At 38.2% G+C, this 18,776-nt stretch overlaps 1 protein-coding gene across 1 annotated transcript in view; it reads right to left on the minus strand.

Moving 5' to 3' along the window:
* The window catches only part of LOC150087120 (twitchin-like), a 3,511,780-nt gene that overhangs the window by 1,408,613 nt on the left and 2,084,391 nt on the right, over window positions 1–18,776 (minus strand). The window contains 1 exon segment of the mRNA XM_090372971.1: window positions 4,077–4,358. Within this exon segment, the coding sequence (XP_090229097.1) occupies window positions 4,077–4,358 (282 nt within the window).

The raw sequence follows: 18,776 nt of genomic DNA on the forward strand, positions 1-18,776 counted from the left end.
TGCTCAATCCAATAGAAGCAGTGCAAGAATCACTTTCACCTCTGCCAGTGGCTACTGTTAATCTATTAGTTCTAGTATCTTCCCCAAGCTAGAAGTTTTCCAACCCACCTAACACTGCCTCGATAGCATCAGCAAATATTCTTGCACCCTTTCTATTTAAGTGTATCCCATCTCTGTAGAAGCAGTCTCTCCTGTTAACAAGTACAAACCAGGCTGAAAAAAATTCTACCCCTTGAGCATTGCACAATCTTTCCAGGGAGGAATTGATCGACAAGGCTCTCATCATATACTCCCTCCTATCGTATCATCGCAGAATTGCAGGCACTTTCAAATTCAACCCTAATTCACAGCTTTTTTTTTCAACAGTGACCTGTACTTTTTAAGTAATTCCGCTGGTCTCCTACTCTTAATATCATTAGTGCCAACATGTACAACAATATCACCTTTGGTGCCCTTAAAAGATGAAATCTGCTCTACAACGTCATCAACCTTTGCCCCTGGCAAACATATCCTGGTCCTGTTCCACCTATCTTTTTTACATACCATGTTCCCCATTTCCCTGGCAATAGAGTCACCAACAACTACTAGTTCCTGTGGGACCAGCACATTCTGCCTTGGAGGTTGCCGCTGTGTTGCGTGATGATCAAGTGCAATCTCTGGTGTTGATGTGGGCAGCTGAGAGCTTGATGGGCCCCTCAATGTAGATCCTTCGAGGGCATCCACCCTGTCCTTGAAGCTCTCATATAGCCCATAACAACGCTGATTTGTCATCTGATTTCCTAACACTCCTTACATCGTGCACACACAAAGGCATCCCCCCTGGCAATCTGTCGTTGATGTGGGCAGCTGAGAGCTTGATGGGCCCCTCAATTTAGATCCTTCGAGGGCATGCACCCTCTCCTTGAAGCTCTCATATAGCCCATAACAACACTGATTTGTCATCTGATTTCCTAACACTCCTTACATCGTGCACACATAAAGGCATCCCCCATGGCAATATTATGTCCCATACCCGATTGCTCCACAAACATCAAGCAAGCAGCACATTTTAAAAGTCTGTGATTCAGAGGGCAACTGGCCCCCTCAGTTCTCCCCTGAGCCATATCACTATCACTAGCTTGAGCCTTTTGCTTTTCTGTTCTGGTCTGAGTCATGATTTCGATTTAATTTCAATAAAATTTCAATTTCAGTACAAAATTATAACTCTAAACTTGTATTCCAACACAGTTATAACACTATATATCTATATATATTTTTCAGTATTGAGTATTATCTACGAGTTCTGTTTATATAACTTCCATATCAAGTTATGTATTAATTAATTATGTTATGTTTGTAAAATCTAAGTCGTTATATGTATTTAGTTAAAAAGTACAATTTAATTGACAATGAAGTTTAACAAGATTAATAGATTTTACTGATCAATTCACAATATTATATAATATTCTATACTATACTAAGCTAACACTATCTAGTTCGGGATATAATGTATCATATAACAATGGCGGCAAGTTACGAACGGTAAATCTATGGACACTTAAATATTAATTAACTTCCAAAATCTCACTGTCTCAATTAGCATTAGTAAAGGCATATGATGCAAGAAAGCAAGCTTATGCAGCATCAGCCAAAAAAACATCCACTTCACCCCTCCGTTCATTCGAAAAACCGTCCAGCTGAGCCTTAAATTTATTTAGGCTATCAACTTCCACAACAAGGGATGGAAGTCTGTTCCACCAACCAACTATCCACTGGCTAAAGGCAAATTTCCACACATCTATCCTACATCTGTCTTTCCTCAATTTGAATTTATGCCCTCTCAGGTGATTATTCTGGGCAAGAGGAAGAATCCCTTCCAAGAGGAAGAAACCAAGGATCTTCACTAGGTCTATAGGCTACTTATAGAAAATAATTTAATATAACAATTGGTCAATAAAGCGGCTAAATATGGCTAATAAACTTCTCGTTCAGCAGAGCTGCAAAACTTGTAACACATGGACTGGATACCCTTACCGATACTAAGTAATAACCTACAAAATCTCTATCTAAGTTAAACTTTAAACTAAGTATCGTAGCTAGGAATATAAAGCTACTCTAGAAAATAAGTTAATATGCCAATTTAAGCTAATAAACAGAAAAAACTTCTCTATTTCCAGGAGCAGTAAAAACTTTGCCTGCACAAGGCTACTCTAAGCCCATAACAACACTGAGTTGTTGCCTGATTTCCTTACATCACGCACACACAAAGACATCCCCCATGGCAAGGTATATAAGGATATATACCTTGCATATATCCTTACCTTCAAAAAATGTTAAATTAATGGACAAACCATATGTCAAATACTGGGCACACCAAAATGGAAATGCACTTTAGAATGAATTTGCATCAATCCAAAATTAATAAGCAATCTATTTCAGCAGTGGTTGCAGAGCCATAATCTATTTATTCACGATTTTGTTATCAATATGCTGCAGTTGCTAATATATGGTTGGGTGATATGCTCAATGAATCTTCGATGTAGTAACATCAAACCAACTGATCATCAAGGTTGATATACACTGAGTGATCACTGAATTATGACCACCCCTATGAAAACTGAATGCGACCCATTGACCACGTGAGGTAAGAGTGCGCACAGTCAGTTGACCTACGCAGCATAGATAAGGTGTCAGTGGTTCAGTAGGCAGGAAAATTCCGAGCGTGATGGGTAAAAGGAAGAATTTATCGGACTTTGACAATTAATTTAAATTAAATTAATTAATTTAAAGGACAGATTGTGGGAGCTCGACGAGCTAGTGCCTCAATTTCCCAAATGGCTGAACTGGTAGGATGTTCAAGAGCTGCCGTTGTTAAAGTGTACCAGGACTGGCATCAAAGTGGTTAAACAATGACCTGACGGCAAACTGCAAAGGTCAGCGAAAGGTTTATGTTAGAGGTGAGTGCCGAGTCTGACAACTCATACAGGCGCAGCACTGTTGAAGAGTTGACTACCCAATACAACATGGGCCCGGAACAATATCTGGCATGACCATGCATCACACGCTCACACATATAGACTATACCAGCAGGCAAACACTATGGCATCCGCTCCTAACAAGGTTACTGGAGTAAGAGACTCGCCTGGTGCAAAGAGTATGCAAGTTGGATGTTAGAAAACTGGAAGATGTGCTGGTTGGATGAGTCATGTTATTTACTCCACACCATGGATGGTCATGTACGGATTTGGCTTCAACAACATGAGGCTTCCATCCAACACGCATGATATCAAAAGTGCAGGCCAGTGGAGGCGGTTGTATGGTGTGGGGCATGTTTCACTGACAGGAACTCGGATCCCTGGTGCATGCAGAACAACGTATTACTGGTCTCCTCTATTGTCAACTGCTTGCTGACAGTGTACTCCATGCTATGTTACACTTTTTCTGAATGGCAATGGTGTCTTCCAAGATGACAATGCGCCAAGCCATCGGGCACTTGATGTGCTGGAATGGTTTGAGGAACACAGTTCTGACTTCCAGCATGTCGATTGGCCTCCGAACTTCCCCAATATCAATCCCATAAAGCACTTGTGGGACACTATGGAAAGGGATATCAGGTGTCTGGATACACCAATCACCTCCATACATGCATTGCTAGCCACATTACACACAGCTTGGTTGGCTATACATCCCGAACGTTTCCGACATCTTGTTGAATCAATGCCATGCTGGATAGTTGCTGTACTGAGGGCAAAAGGAGGACCTACAACAAAGTATTAGGTAGGTGGTCATAATTCAGTGATCACTCAGGGTACTTTTAGTATTCATTCCAATCTGCCTTATGAAAGTTTCATATAATGTGACACTGCACACAGAGTGGTCGAATTCATTCGGATTTAAGACAATATGGAAGGTTTTTCACTGTTACGTGGATTACTTAATAGTGACCATTCCATACTCAAACAGATATTTCAATTTATGTGCTCCTTCACTTAATTTTGAAAAAAAAATAAATAAATAAATAACAGTTTTTGCAATACATAACCAAAACCAGATCCTGTGTAAGCAAACAAGCAAATTTCAGAATATAAGTTACTTACCCATTACAGTAACAATTGCTGATGCTGAAGTTTTTCCTGAACTATTCTCAAGAGTGAGAGTATACCTGCCAGAGTCAGAACGCAATGAAGAAGAAATTTCAAGAATAGTTTGACTGAGTAGTGAGGTCACTTCAACTCGAGCATTTCCAGCTACAGACTTATCTTTAATGGTCCAAGTAACAGCAGGTGTAGGTTCTCCCTTAATAGGAATGGTGTAGTTGATGGGTCGGCCTACTTTTACCTTCATGTCATGCAGGAGAGTTTTATCAAGTGATGGAGCCACTACATAAGAAAATAATAAGTAAATATTCTAAAAAATAAAAATATATCTATATATATATATATATATATCCAAGTATGTAAAAAGAAAATAGAATTGTTAATTTATATCTATTTTATAATATTATTTCTAATCTGTAATATTAGAAATATATATAGAAATATATTTCTATATTTAATAGAAATATAGAAATATATATAGAAATATATAGATACACTTATAGATTTCAGATCTAAATTATTAAAAAATTGCTTCCCGCACTACATAAATGCACGATATCTTTATAAAGCCATATTGATAGCCAATAACAAATGGCGATATAACCTTAACACACAATATATCATGGATAAAGTATTAAACCGGCACTGATACAGCATAGCCTTGGTGGGTTATTTTTTCGTAGTAATTACGTTGCTTTGGCTTACGTAGCCTTTGTTGGACATGTATGTATGTAAATAGTAGGCTCTGCACATGGAGTAAGTTTTATATAGCATACACGCATTAGAAACGTTGTACCTATATTTGCTCTGTGGGTAGGAACATATTCTGTTAACATCTACAATTACTTCGAGAGATATCTAGGCATTTTCTATGTATAACATTATGCAGCATGTAAAAACTGCAGAGGGCGCTGCACATATTTTAATACTAAATATATAGTTTAACTATTTTAACTAATTTTCCTGGGGGGGCTTCAGTCGGTAGGCGTGTATATAATCTACATGTGCTGATTCACGCGGGCTTTTTGTACTTTGGGTATACCGTGGTAAGCATTTATATTTTCTACGTAATGTTAACGTATTCTATTGTCCTTACATCGCTTGCCATAACCAGGATCCCTTACTATAAGGGTCGGGAATTTACGCTCCCGGTTGTATCCTAAGTTAGTTTATGATTTAGCTTTTCTATTCTTTTTGCTTTCTTTTTTTTATCGCTATTTTTCATACCTCATGAACTATTAGAGTATTCGAGGGGGATTGAGGTACTATACTTATACTTTTACTTTTTCCGTTCGCCTTAGTTAGCACAAGCTTCTACTTTACTTGGTAAGCACTTAGACTGCATATATTTTAAACTATACACATAGGCCTAAAAATGGATATATCTCCTTCTCTAATTAAAATTTTGGCTATCCGTCGGGCTAACAGTCATCTAGCTAGCTTACTGCTAAATTGGAATGTATCAACAAATATGCCTTTTATATTTATGGCCCTCTATCTTATTAATTTTTAACTATCATTCGGACAAGTTATGCTGGACGATGACTACAGAAACGGATAGCTCGTTAATTATGGTTGATGCATTGAAAGGGTTAGCCCTTGAAAAAGTCCCTTTCAATATATCTGATCGCCTATAATTAACTTTTTAATTGTACATTTGTATTGCTTATTTTATGTTATTTTTGGCATATATGTATTTTTTCCAGGCTACGTTTAGCACCCGTATAGGTGTTTGGTTTTTCTTGAGTAGCTATTTTACTAGCCATATTATGCATTACAACTTAACTATTCATATTATACATTACAACTTAACTCAAAAAATTATATATATATATAGTAACGAATAATGGTACTAACTAATTAATATATGGGGGAAGTGCCTGTACGAAAAAGATAATAATAATAATAATAATAGTTATTGTTATTGTTATTTGTTTTTTTTTAGGAGCATTAGCAACTAAGGCCATATTGCTCTGTGAATATGCAGTGGTCATTCCCTGACCTTTCCGCATCCTCCATATTTGGTGGTGACGGGCTCGAACCCCGGTCTAATCAAGAAGCGTGTGATACACACTACTGCTCCTTCCCACCTGGCTACGGAGACGCCATAATAATAGTAATATTGCTTATGGATCAGGGACACTGCATTAGCAAAACGTACCCTACAGCCATAATGTGTATATATATAATATTGTAAGTAGAATGCGTAAGTTAGATTTAATTGGTTTTAGTCTAATGAAAATACGGTATACACTGGGAGCGATATATGGAATGAAAAAGAGGAAGAAATGGAATGGAGATTAAAATAAGAAGTGAAAAAAACGACCAAAATGAAATAACATTGCGGTGTCTTTCACAATTTCAGTGTCATCATCAGAGGTCATCCACCGAAATTATGAAAAGGACAGCAATGTTCTTGCTTCTGTTTCTGACATGATCTGTATGCTGTGGTGCACATGTAGTTGCCACATGCTGCGATAAGTGGTTATAATACTGCACCACGTATTATAACCACTTTCATCGGCACATCCTTTATAAACTTATTAATGCAAATTTCATATCTAAATTTTCCTTCGCTCCCAGTGTATACCGTATTTTCATTACACTAAAATCAATTAAATCTAACTTACGTGTTCTACTTACAATATTATATATATATATATATATTATTTTATTTTTTTATTTTTATTTATATATAGGGTGTCTCAAAAATACACGGCATAACTTCAGGAATGAGTTCCTCATATGTAGACAATAAAAATATTTTATATCAACGTAGTTCCGGAAATGCTTGGTTTCCGAGTTTTGAAGGTCTGCCTATGACACTTAGCTGTTCCCATCACCTTATAGTAATTGTTCAAAATGTCCACCTTCTGCCTGAATACAGACCTCACATCGACGTCTCATGGACTTGCGAAGACGATGCCAAATTCTTGGCATGTATTGTATTGTCTCACAAACTGCCACAATTTGATTGCGGAGAGTTTCCACATCAGCTACTGGAGTCGAATACACAAATTACTTTAAATGGCCGCACAAGAAGAAATCTAGTGAGTTTCGATCAGTGAGGGTGGAAGCCAGGCAGTTGGTCCACCTCTACCTATCCACCGACCAGGAAACCTTCGATTCAGGTAATTGCGGGCTAGGTGGCTGAAATGTGCGGGAGTGCCATCGTGCATGAAGTGTGCTTGTTGATGAATGATCAGTGGCGTGTCGTCCAAGAAATCAGGCATGTTGTTTTCCAGAAAGTTTCTGTACGCCTGCCCTGTGAGTTTGTTTGGAAGTACATGGGACCCAAATAACTTATCACCAAAAACACCTACCCAGATGTTGAGGCTGTTGTTGTTTGGTTTTTAGGAGCATTAGCAACTAAGGCCATATTGCTCCGGGAATATGCCGTGGTCATTCCCTGCCCTTTCCGCATCCTCCGTATTTGGTGGTGACTGGCTCGAACCCCAGTCTAATCAAAAAGCGTATGCTACGCACTGCTGCTCCTTCCCACCTGGCTACGGAGGTGCCCTGTTGAGGCCGAACCACTGTTGGTGATGTGATGGAAGAATTGCATGTGGGTTTTCCTCAGCCCATACATGTTGATTGTGAAAGTTTTGGATTCCGTCTCGTCTGAACTGTGCTTCATCTGTGAATATCACTAAGGCAAGAAAGTGAGGAGTTGTACCACACTGCTGCAAGAACCACTGGCAGAACATCACTCGTGCAGGGTAATCTGCTGGTGACAAGGATATAGTTGGTGTTCTTGCAACACTCTCCAAATAGTCAAACATTGAACAGTCAGTTGCATTGCTATTCTGCATGTGCTGATTCCAGGAGTGGCATACACAACATCCAAAATCTCCTCCTCTACTCAGGAGTAGAAGATCTTGGTCATCCTCTGTCGGCAGCACGAGGTGTAAAGGTTCCATGTTCACAAAGGCGGTGATGGATACCTTCAAACATTTTCCTGTCTGGACATCTTTGTTCTGGGAACATTTTGTGGTACAAACGACGAGCCTCCACAGCATTGCCATCCGCCAAACCGAACATAAAGTGCATATCCGCTTGCTCCTGATTTGAGTGCATGGTCAGAATGGAAAACCACCAGATTCTGTAAGTACCTTGTGATGAAGGAAATCACCTGCGGGAGATAAGACATTCTGGTTAATAACTCGGGAACCAAGCATTTCCGAAACTATGTTGATATAAAATATTTTTAGTCTGCATATGAGGAATTCATTCCTGAAGTTATGCCATATATTTTTAAGACATCCTGCATATATAGAAAATAAATTAGATAAGTGTATGAGCAGGGGTGTTGACCTGTCAGATGTAATTACAATGGGAAAAATTTAAAAATTCCTGCAAAATAAAAGTAGATTACATAAACTTAAATGAAAATATATAAATGGTACTTAATGCTATAAATTAGCATAGCATTAGTTGAGGCATATGATGCTAGAAAGTAAACTTATACAGCATCAGCCAAAAAAAAAAAAAAACACCCTTCCCCTTTCACCCATCCGGCCACTCCAAATGTTTGTCTAGTTCAGCCTTAAATTTATTTAAGCTATCAACTTCCACAACGGCAGAAGAAAGTCTCCTCCAGCAATCAATTATTCGCTGGCTAAAGGCAAACTTCCGCACATCTATTCTACAACTGTCTTTCCTCAATTTGAATCTATGCCCCTCAGGTTCTTAATCTGAGCAAGCGGAAGTATCCCGTCAGAATTGAGCATGCTCAAAGCATTCAAGGCCTTATACACCTCGATCAGATCACCTTGCAGTTGCCTAGTCTCCAGATGCTACAACTTGCAGAACGTAAGCCTTTCTTCATCAGCGCACCCCTTTCTTCCACACACCAATCTTGTTGCCCTTCTCTATACTTATTCTATCAACTCTACATCCTTCCTAAAATAAGGCCTCCAGAGCTACAGGTCTGGAGGCCTTATACAGTATTAAAGGTGTGGCCTGAATACTGAATACCATTGCCTTATACAAAGGGATAATCACCAACTTGTCTTTGCAAGCAAAATTCCTATATATCATTGACAAAATTCCATGACCTGCTCTGGCAGCCTACCTGCACTGCTCAGAGAACTTCGTATCTGACTGCACAATTACCCCCAGGTCTTTTTTCAATCTCCACTTCCCTGAGTGTAGTACCACACAGTTGGCAAGTTTCTCTTGGGTCACTGCTACCCACATGGAGAACTTCGCATTTGTCAATGTTAAACTTCAATTGCCACTTCTCAGCCAACTGCCTAACTTTTCTAGATCCTGTTGCAGTAGCATACTGCCTTTACTGTCATTAACAACCCTGCCAACCTTTTTATCATCTGCAAACTTGGATATTAACCCTGATATATCTTCATTGATATCATTGTTAAATACACAAAACAATGACCTATAGGGGACTCCATTAATAAAATTAGTCTATGTACAGCAGAATCCATTTATTACCACTTTCTGCTGTCTCCCACCCAACCATCCCTTTATCCATTGCAGCAATTTGTCCTTAATGCCATACTGCCCCAACTTGTACAGCAGTCTTCCATATGTAACAGCATCAAAAGTTTTCCTGAAATCCAAGTATGTGATATCAAAATTATTTTTTGCACCCAGTTCCTTTGTGACTACATTGTAGTATCCAATCAAACTGGTCAAACAAGACTTCCCCTTAACACACCCATGCTGTGTCTGAACTATTACTGCAGTCTTGTCTAGGTGATCCTGTATCACCTCTTTAACCAGTGACTCCATTATTTTCCCAGAACAGAAGTTAAACTAACAGGTCTATAATTATTTGTGTCACCCTTTGCATCTCCTTTGTGAACTGGGGATACATTTGCACATTGCCAGTCCATGGGAATCTCCCCTGACTCTGAGGATGCTCTCATGATTATGGCTAAGGGTTTGCTTGCTTACTTCCATTGCTACCTCCTTCAATATAACTGGATAAATTCCATCTGCCCTAGGTGCCTTTTTTATGTTTAACTACAACAATTTCTCCTCCACTTTGCTCTCAGTTATTACAAAATCACTTAGCTCCCTGTTAGAATTTGCTAAACATCTGGCTCTCTCCTCCTTGAATAACTCCTCATGTGTCAATGTAGATGCAAAATACTCATTAAGTTTATCAGCTACTTGAGCAAGATCATCAATAGTCGAACCATCTATGTTAAGTGAATCAATCTGATTCATCCTCTTCCTGCTAGAGTTTACATAAGTAAAGAACTCTTTGCTGTTTTTCTTTCCATCCTTTGCCAAAGATTTCAAGGATTTTTTTTTTTTTATTTATTTATTATTAAAGAGGAGGAATATAACAGTAGCAATACAGTAATAATTCTATTTACAATCTGTACATAATTTCAGGTCTCAATATACAATTTCAAATATACAAGGTCAATTTACAACATATAAAATGCATATCATAAGTTACAAGCGATTTGCATTTCAGCAAAGCTGTGGTAACAGAGAAATTTGTATTTCTAAGCATTTTGTTGTTTTCTTTTCTTGAAAGTTCACATTAAGTAGTTGCATTAATTGATTTGTGTTATTATTCTTATTGTTATCCCTATATATATATTTTTTTTCCTAATTGTTATTTCTTATCTTTGTTCATTGAAAAAAAAAAAAAAAATTTTTTTTTTTTTTTTGTTAAAGCTAAGTATACCTATCATTATAGTATTATTATTGTTATTATTATTAAATTAGTCATTTATTTTCATTCTCTAGTAGTTTGATTGTAAAACATTTGTAGCTCTTTTTTGATATTAATGTTTTCATTTAGGATATCAATGTTGGATTCATTTAGCAATTTTGCAGTTCTGTTGAAGTAATGGAATCTCAGTTGATCAGTTCTGAATGGCTCTTGTGCCAGCATATTTTGTCTTCTCAAGGATCTGCCCTTGCCTGCCTAACCTCCTTTGTGACTTGATTACAGACTAGCTTATATCTGCTGTAGGTTTCTGTGTCATCTTTTTTTTTTTTTTTTTTTTTTTTATTAGAAGCATTAGCAACTAGGGCCATATTGCTCCGGGATATGCGGTGGTCATTCTCTGACCTTTCCGCATCTTTCGTATTTGGTAGCGACGGGCTCGAACTCCGGTCTAATCAAGCTGTGTCATCTGATAATTTAAATGCATCCAATGCATTTTTCTTCTCTGCCATAATTCATCTGTCATCCATTTAGACCTGAACCTTGAACAGTATTTCTTAGTTGGTATGAAAAGCCTAATAGCCTCCAAGATTAAATCCCTGAAGGCTTCCCATTTAGAATTCATCTTTGGTATCATCATCAGTTGACCCCACTGTATAGAATTTAAAAACTGTCTGAGACCACTGCAGTCACCTTTACGAAAACAAAATCTCTTCCCTTTACTCTTGATGTTAGTTACATCTTTAAGTAAATCCCACATCAGTACACTGTGATCGCTGTCACCTAGTGGTTCCTTTATCTGCAAATTCTTAATGCATGAATAATCACTGCTGATAATCAGATCAAGGGTATTACTCCCTCTAGTTGCCCCTCGAACATATTGCTGTAGAAAACAGTCCTCCAATAAATGCACAAAAGACTTGCTAGTGTGCAAGTGACCAACTCACAAGTTCCAGTCTCCCTTTAAAAGACATTCCGATTTACATTTTGATTTAAGATTTTGACTAAATCATCACAGGCCGGCAGCAAAAACCAAAGGAAATACAGCACGAAGAAAGGCCTCTATTTCTGTTATGATATATATGTAGCAGATAGAAAAAGAGAGCAGATGTATACATCATAGCCAACTAGACGGAGCCCAAAAAGAAAAGGAACAAAAAACTAAACAAATATAATAATAAATAAAAGTAAATTGCAAAATTATGCTTAAATTCATACCAATTAAAAAAAAATTGAATGAATAGCAAACAAAGAAAGTGTAATTTAAAGACAAAAGGATATAGTCAGACTATAACAACTTACTGTTGAGCTTGGCAGGAGACAGTGAAATGGGCCGAGAGAAGCGAATGCAAAAGGCTGTATCGGAGACCAAAGAGGTTAGCTGAAAGTTCCTGGTAAATTTATAATGGTTAAAGTAACCCCATTAATGGGTGGAAGGAAGGAGGCGTAAATAGATCAAAATAAGCCTTACCCGTGTGACGGGGATGTTGGTAATTAAACAAATGAGGCAAATGGACCAGCAGAGGGGAAAAATCAATAACTTACAAAGAAGCGTTGAAAAGACTCTAAACATTATCGGAGAAGAAAACAAAGGAGTGATAACAGAAAAATATTATCTCAAATATTGCTTTTGGCCAGCCTAATTGCACACGAGACATAAAATATAGTGTTTAAGAACACCAAAAAGTAATTGGAAGAAGGGGAATATAGTAGTAAAGGTAATATATATATAAGTGATATATATATATAAATATCATCCTCAATTTAATACCTCACCCCGTACGTTATGCTTGTTCTACATAATTTTAATTCTTCTAATATCTACTAATTTCCTACACGACTATATTTTTTCCAAATTTATTTAAAAATCTACATATAATTCAAAACCTTTTTCCCACTCTGAAAATGCTTTATTTTATGTTATTTTAGCTTTATCCTTATTTTGTATCATTGACCCTGCATTGGGACTACCTTATCCATACAGTAAGAGAATGTGCTAATTTTATTCTTTTTGGCTTCATTTCATCTCTCTTCCACTGCTATGGATAAGTATAAAAACACAGTTCCTGATACATGATCAGGTGTAGTCCACTGATGAAATTCCTGACCATGTATCAACATTTACTTCAGCTGACATAAGATTTTGCACTTTTGCTATCCCTGTTTTTGGCCTATTACTAAATTTGCCCACCCATATCTGATGACAGCTTTAACACCTTCTATATTTCATTAAATTTTATATTTTTTTTATTTTATTTGTTTAATCATTTTACTTTACAGTTCCCACACCTCTAATTGACTTTGCAATTCAGCCCATAATTGCCTTAATGCATCATTACTTTTAAGATATTAATATTCTTTCACCTTTTACAAAACTGCAATACTTTTTTTCTACTATTCTTACCCTTCTTTGCATTTTGTTGGAAAGTACGCAAAGTTGCACTTTGCGTACTTTCCAACTCCATCTGTGCAAACTTTATCAGATTTATCTATTCTTAAACACTTATATACACTTTTGCATCCTTTACTGTTGCTTTGTGCATTTTGGTGCATCTGTCATACCTTGCTTATTTATTTTTATTTTTATCCATCAACCGAAACTTTGGTTTTATTACATTTAATATTCGTATTCATATATATATATATCTATATATGAGTGGCGCCTCCGTAGCCAGGTGGCCAGGAGCAGCAATGCGTAGCACACACTTCTTGATTAGACCGGCATTCGAGCCCATGACCACCAAATACGGAGTATGCGGAAAGGTCAGGGAATGACCATCGCATATCCCAGGAGCAATATGGCCTTAGTTGCTAATGCTCCTAAAAACCAAATAACAAACACATACGAATGGGTGTATTTATTGCAGTTTTTATCAGATGCTGTTTAAGTTCTTGACTGACCAACAAGATTGCTTCAGAGCATGTGCATCCTGACTGTGATTAAAGTGTCAATCTTGGATACTATGACGGATACTATCATGTGGTCACAAAGGATGCAAAAAGTAATTTTGATATCATATACTTGGATTTTAGGGAAGCTTTTGATACTGTTGCACATAGAAGAGTACTGTACAAATTGGAACAGTATGGCATTAAGGGCAAGTTTCTACAATAGATAAAAGGATGGTTGAGTATGAGAAGACAAACTGGTTATTAATGGACACTGCTCTTCATGGACTAACGTTATTAGTGGGGTCCCCCAGGGTTCAGTGTTGGGCCCAGTGTTGTTTTCTTTATTTATCAATGATATTGATGAAGGTATATCAGGGTTAATGTGTAAGTTTGCAGATGATACAAAGTTTGGCAAGGTTGTTAATGACAGTAATGATAGCACGCTACTGCAACAGGATCTGGAAAAGTTGAGCAGATGGGTTGAGAGGTGGCAACTGAAGTTTAACACTGACAAATGCAAAGTACTGCATATGGGTAGCAGTAAATCCAGAGTAACGTATCAACTGGGTGGCAATACACTCAGCGTAGTGGAGAATGAAAAGGACCTGGGGTAATTATGCAGTCAGATATGAAATTTTCTAAGCAGCGCAGAAAGGCTGCAAGAGTAGCTCATGGTGTCTTGTCAATGATATAGAGCAATTTTGCTAGCAGGGATAAGAGGGTGACTGTTCCCTTGTATAAGGCTATGGTCAGGACACACCTTCAGTACTGTATACAGGTCTGGAGGCCACATTTTAGGCAAGATGTAGAGCTGCTGGAATGAGTACAGAGAAGAGCAATGAGATTGGTGAGTGGAACAAAGGATTTCTGTTACCAAGAAAGGCTTAAGTTCTGCAAATTGCAGCTTCTGGGGACTAGGCGCCTGCGAGGAGTATAAGGCACTGAATGGATTGAGCAAGCTCAATGCTAATAGGATTCTTCCTCTTGCTCAGATTACACACCCGAGGAGGCATAAATAGAAATTGAGGAAAGGCAATTGTAGAATAGATGTATGGATATTCGCTTTTAGTCAGCAGGTTGTTGATAGTTGGAACAAACTTCCATTTGTTGTAGTGGATGTCAACAACTTAAATACTGCATTTCTTCGATTCTAATATGCACTTTTTTCTCCTATAAACATCTCTAAAAATGGAGTGCATCTTAGAATCGATGGCATCTTACAATTGTAGTTTTTTTTTTAAATTTTCCTGTGCTTCATAACACCCCACGTTTTGTTTTTACATGGAAACCCCACCTCCAAGTTTGACCATTATTGCATTCTCCAATTCCATTGGAGAATAAAGTGGTGTGGGTGTTTTCACATGCTTTTTTTTTTAAATGTGAAGCCACTGTTATTTCATTATAGTGGAGCTCACTCAGTGAAAACTAGGAAGTTTTGCTTGTATCTTCAAAAGTACGTAAGAAGTGAAGTTACTGTATTTTGTTAATTTTGATCCCTTATTGCAAAACGATTGCACTATGAAATGCATTGAAACAAAAAGTTATTATGTATGCAAAAGAACATGGAAATAGAGCTGTGGGTCGACATTCTGACATTAGTGAAGTAAATGTTCGTCGTTGGAGAAATGATCGCAATTCCATATTTTCGTGCAAAGCAACAACCAAGTGCTCTACAGTTCCTAAGAAAGGAAGATTTCCACAAGTGGATGAAGCTGTGTTTTTTAACGGAGACACGCACAAAAGGATTACCCATCACTCGACAAGATATGCAATTGAAAGCCAGGGAAATTGCCAAGTCCCTCGGAATAGAGAAAATAATTTTTAAAGGCAGTCACAGATGGTGCTACAGACTCATGCATCATAGTGGATTATCGTTAAGGCGCAGAACATCTATCTGTCAAAAAATTCTTGCAGACTTTCAACAGAAGCTGATTAACTTTCAGCGACAGGTGATAAAATTAAGGAAAAAAAGAAACTATGAGTTTAGTCAAATTGGAAATGCTGATGAAATTCCAGTCTTCTCCGATATACCTCGAAATTACACAGTCAATGCTAAAGGTGCTAAAGAAATCAAGATTATAAGCATGGTCTACAAAAAGCAGCATATCACTGTGATGCTATGCATCACCACTGATGGTCAAAAGTTGCCACCATATTTAATTTTAAATAGAAAAACCATACCGAAGAATGAAATTTTCCCCAAAGACGTTATTGTGTGTGCACAAAAAAATGGATGGATGTCAGCAGAGCTTATGGAAGACTGGCTAAATGCTCTGTGGAATAGATGTCCTGGAAGTCTTCGTAACCCAACTGGCATGATGGTACTTGATGCATTTCGTTGAATCCAAACGTGTCAAAAATAAAAACGTGGTGACTTAGTTGTGATTCCTGGTGGCATGACTAGCCAACTGCAGCCACTCAACGTTTCAGTCAACAAACCATTTAAGGATTACTTGAGAAAGGAATATGAATCCTGGCTGTTGACCGACAACCTTCCGCTGACACCTTCTGGAAAAATTAAGCAAGCGCCGGCATCAAAATTGGCAAAATGGATATCAACAGCTTGGAAGCTGATCCCAGAAAGAATAATAAAGCACTCATTTAAAAAATGTTGCATCACCAATGCTCTCAGTGGCTAAGAAGATGATATATTATGCAATAATGAAGATAATGATGGCTGAGAAGAATCTGACCTTGAATATGAAGTAGACTTTGATATTGATTCAGATGCAGATATCGACGGCTCAGAAGATTCAGAAGGAAGTGATGAATAACACACCTACTGATAAATATCAGTACTGTTGTTAGTAAATTGAATTCTATTATAATAAAAATATTTGTTAGATTTATTTTAGTGTTTTATTTTATTTATTTATTTTTCTTAGAATCAAAGCTTTTTTTCTGAAATTAAGGTGCGTCTTACAATCGATGGCATCTTAGAATTGAAGAAATACGGTAAGTTCAAGGCAGAACTAGACAAACATTTGGAGTGAAATCTGCAGATAAAAGAACCACTAAGTGGCAGTGATTACAGTGTATGGATGTGGGATTTACTTAAGGATGTAATTACCATCAAAGGAAAAGAGAGCAATTTTTGTTTTAGTAAAGGTGACTACAGTGGTCTCAAACAGTTTTAATTTCTAAACAGTGGAAAAGACTCATGGTGAAAAGACCCATCAGCAAATTCTAAATGAGAAGAATTCAGGGAGATAATTATAGAATGCTACTAGACTTTTCATACCAACTAAGAAATACTATGGTTTAAAGATAAGAAGATCTCGACTACAACTCAGCGTCTTCTATGTGCTACTGGCTGCCAACTACCGCAATTCTATGGATTACCAAAGATCCACAAACCGGGTATTCCCCTCAGACCAATAGTGTCGTGCTGCAGTGCCCCAACGTATGAACTGTCCAAGCATATCGCGCGCCTCCTCTCACCTCTTATAGGTAATAACTCGCACACCGTTAAAAATAGCAGTGAATTCATCCACCTCATTAAGGACCTTTCAATCCCTGACAACACTGTCATGGCATCATTTGATGTGATTTCTTTATTCACTTCAATTCCCGTCCAACAGGCCGTGCACTGCGCCAGAAGGCTCCTCGAGAACGATTTAAGCCTCCAATCCAGGACATTACTATCCACTGATGACATCTGTACCACCCTCAATCTATGCTTATCAAGCAGCATCTTCACTTTTGAGGATTCAGTCTACCAGCAGGTACATGGCACTGCTATGGGTGCCCCTGTCAGTTCCATAGTAGCCAAAATTGCCATGGAAGATCTGGAGGAGCAGATACACCGGAACCCACCTACACCTATTACAACATGGTGTAGATACGTTGACGATATTTTTACCGTAATACCACGTGGCTCTGAAACTGCACTACTGGAATACCTCAACTCCCTATCTAATTTCATCAAGTTTACCATAGAGTCAGAGGTGAACGGTACGCTCCCGTTCCTGGACGTCCTAGTGCATCGCGTAGGCCCACATCTAAAGACCTCAGTATACCGCAAACCTATGTGGTGCGGTGAATTCACTAACTACAGATCCGGCCACGCACCAAGCCATCTCAATAGCACTGCCCGCACCCTATTCTCCAGGGCTTGGAGCCATTCCAGCTCTGATACAATTAGGCGTAACGAGATCTTCCGTGTGAAGGCGGACCTAACCAAATGTTGTTATCCATCCCATGTGCTAAGCAGATGCCTATTACAGGCAGAAGAACTCACATCCAACCCAAGACCACCGAACCAAGTCGGTATATCGTCCGCCTACATTCCCTATTATCCAGGTGTGTCAGGACGGATCTCGAAGGTCCTTAGAAATTACAACATCAAATGTGTGCATTACCCTACAGGAACCTACGTTCACTTGTCTCCAGCGTGAAGACCCCTGTCACACCTGTCTTACGCAGCAATGTAGTATATCGCATCACCTGTAGAGACTGTAACAGTTGCTACATAGGAGAAACATCAAGGCGTCTCCAAGATCGCCTTATGGAACACGACAGAGCAATCCGGCTTGCCGAAACTGACCAGTCTGCGGTCGCGGGACATTTTTGGGCCACCAACCACAATCTTGATCCCAAACGCGACTTTGAAATAGTAAACCACTCACGACACTTTCGCCACCGCCTATGGCTAGAGTCACTCAACATAGTAAACAATCCAAAGGCATTAAATCGCCAGAAAGGCATACATCTACACCCCATCCTAGAGACAACAGTTTTAATGCTAGTTGATCAGTGGAGTAGAAAGCAGCGCACGTCCGTGCAACAACAATGACGCATGATTAACGTGCCTCACTCAGCTCATTGCACTTATCCGTTGTAATTTTGTATTTAAATGTCAGTTGATGAAGAGACACGCGTCTCAAAAGCTACTGTTAGTATATATTTGTATTCTTACATTAAACTGGATTTATAACTTATACGTGTATATTACTATTCAAGCCTTTAGACCTAAATAAATGTGAGATAAACTAATTAGACTCACTGAAAAAAATGCATGGGATGCAAATAAATTATCGGCTGATAAAAAAGCCTATATTAGATAAAAACTAGTCTGCAATCACGTCTCAAATGATGTTAGGCAACCTAAGGCAGATTACAAGCAGTCCCTGGCAAAGAAAGACAAGAAAAGCAGC

This window comes from Mastigoproctus giganteus, chromosome 4 (genome assembly GCF_048544385.1).
Source record: "Mastigoproctus giganteus isolate SK-2022 chromosome 4, ASM4854438v1, whole genome shotgun sequence".
Classification (NCBI taxonomy): domain Eukaryota; kingdom Metazoa; phylum Arthropoda; class Arachnida; order Uropygi; family Thelyphonidae; genus Mastigoproctus; species Mastigoproctus giganteus.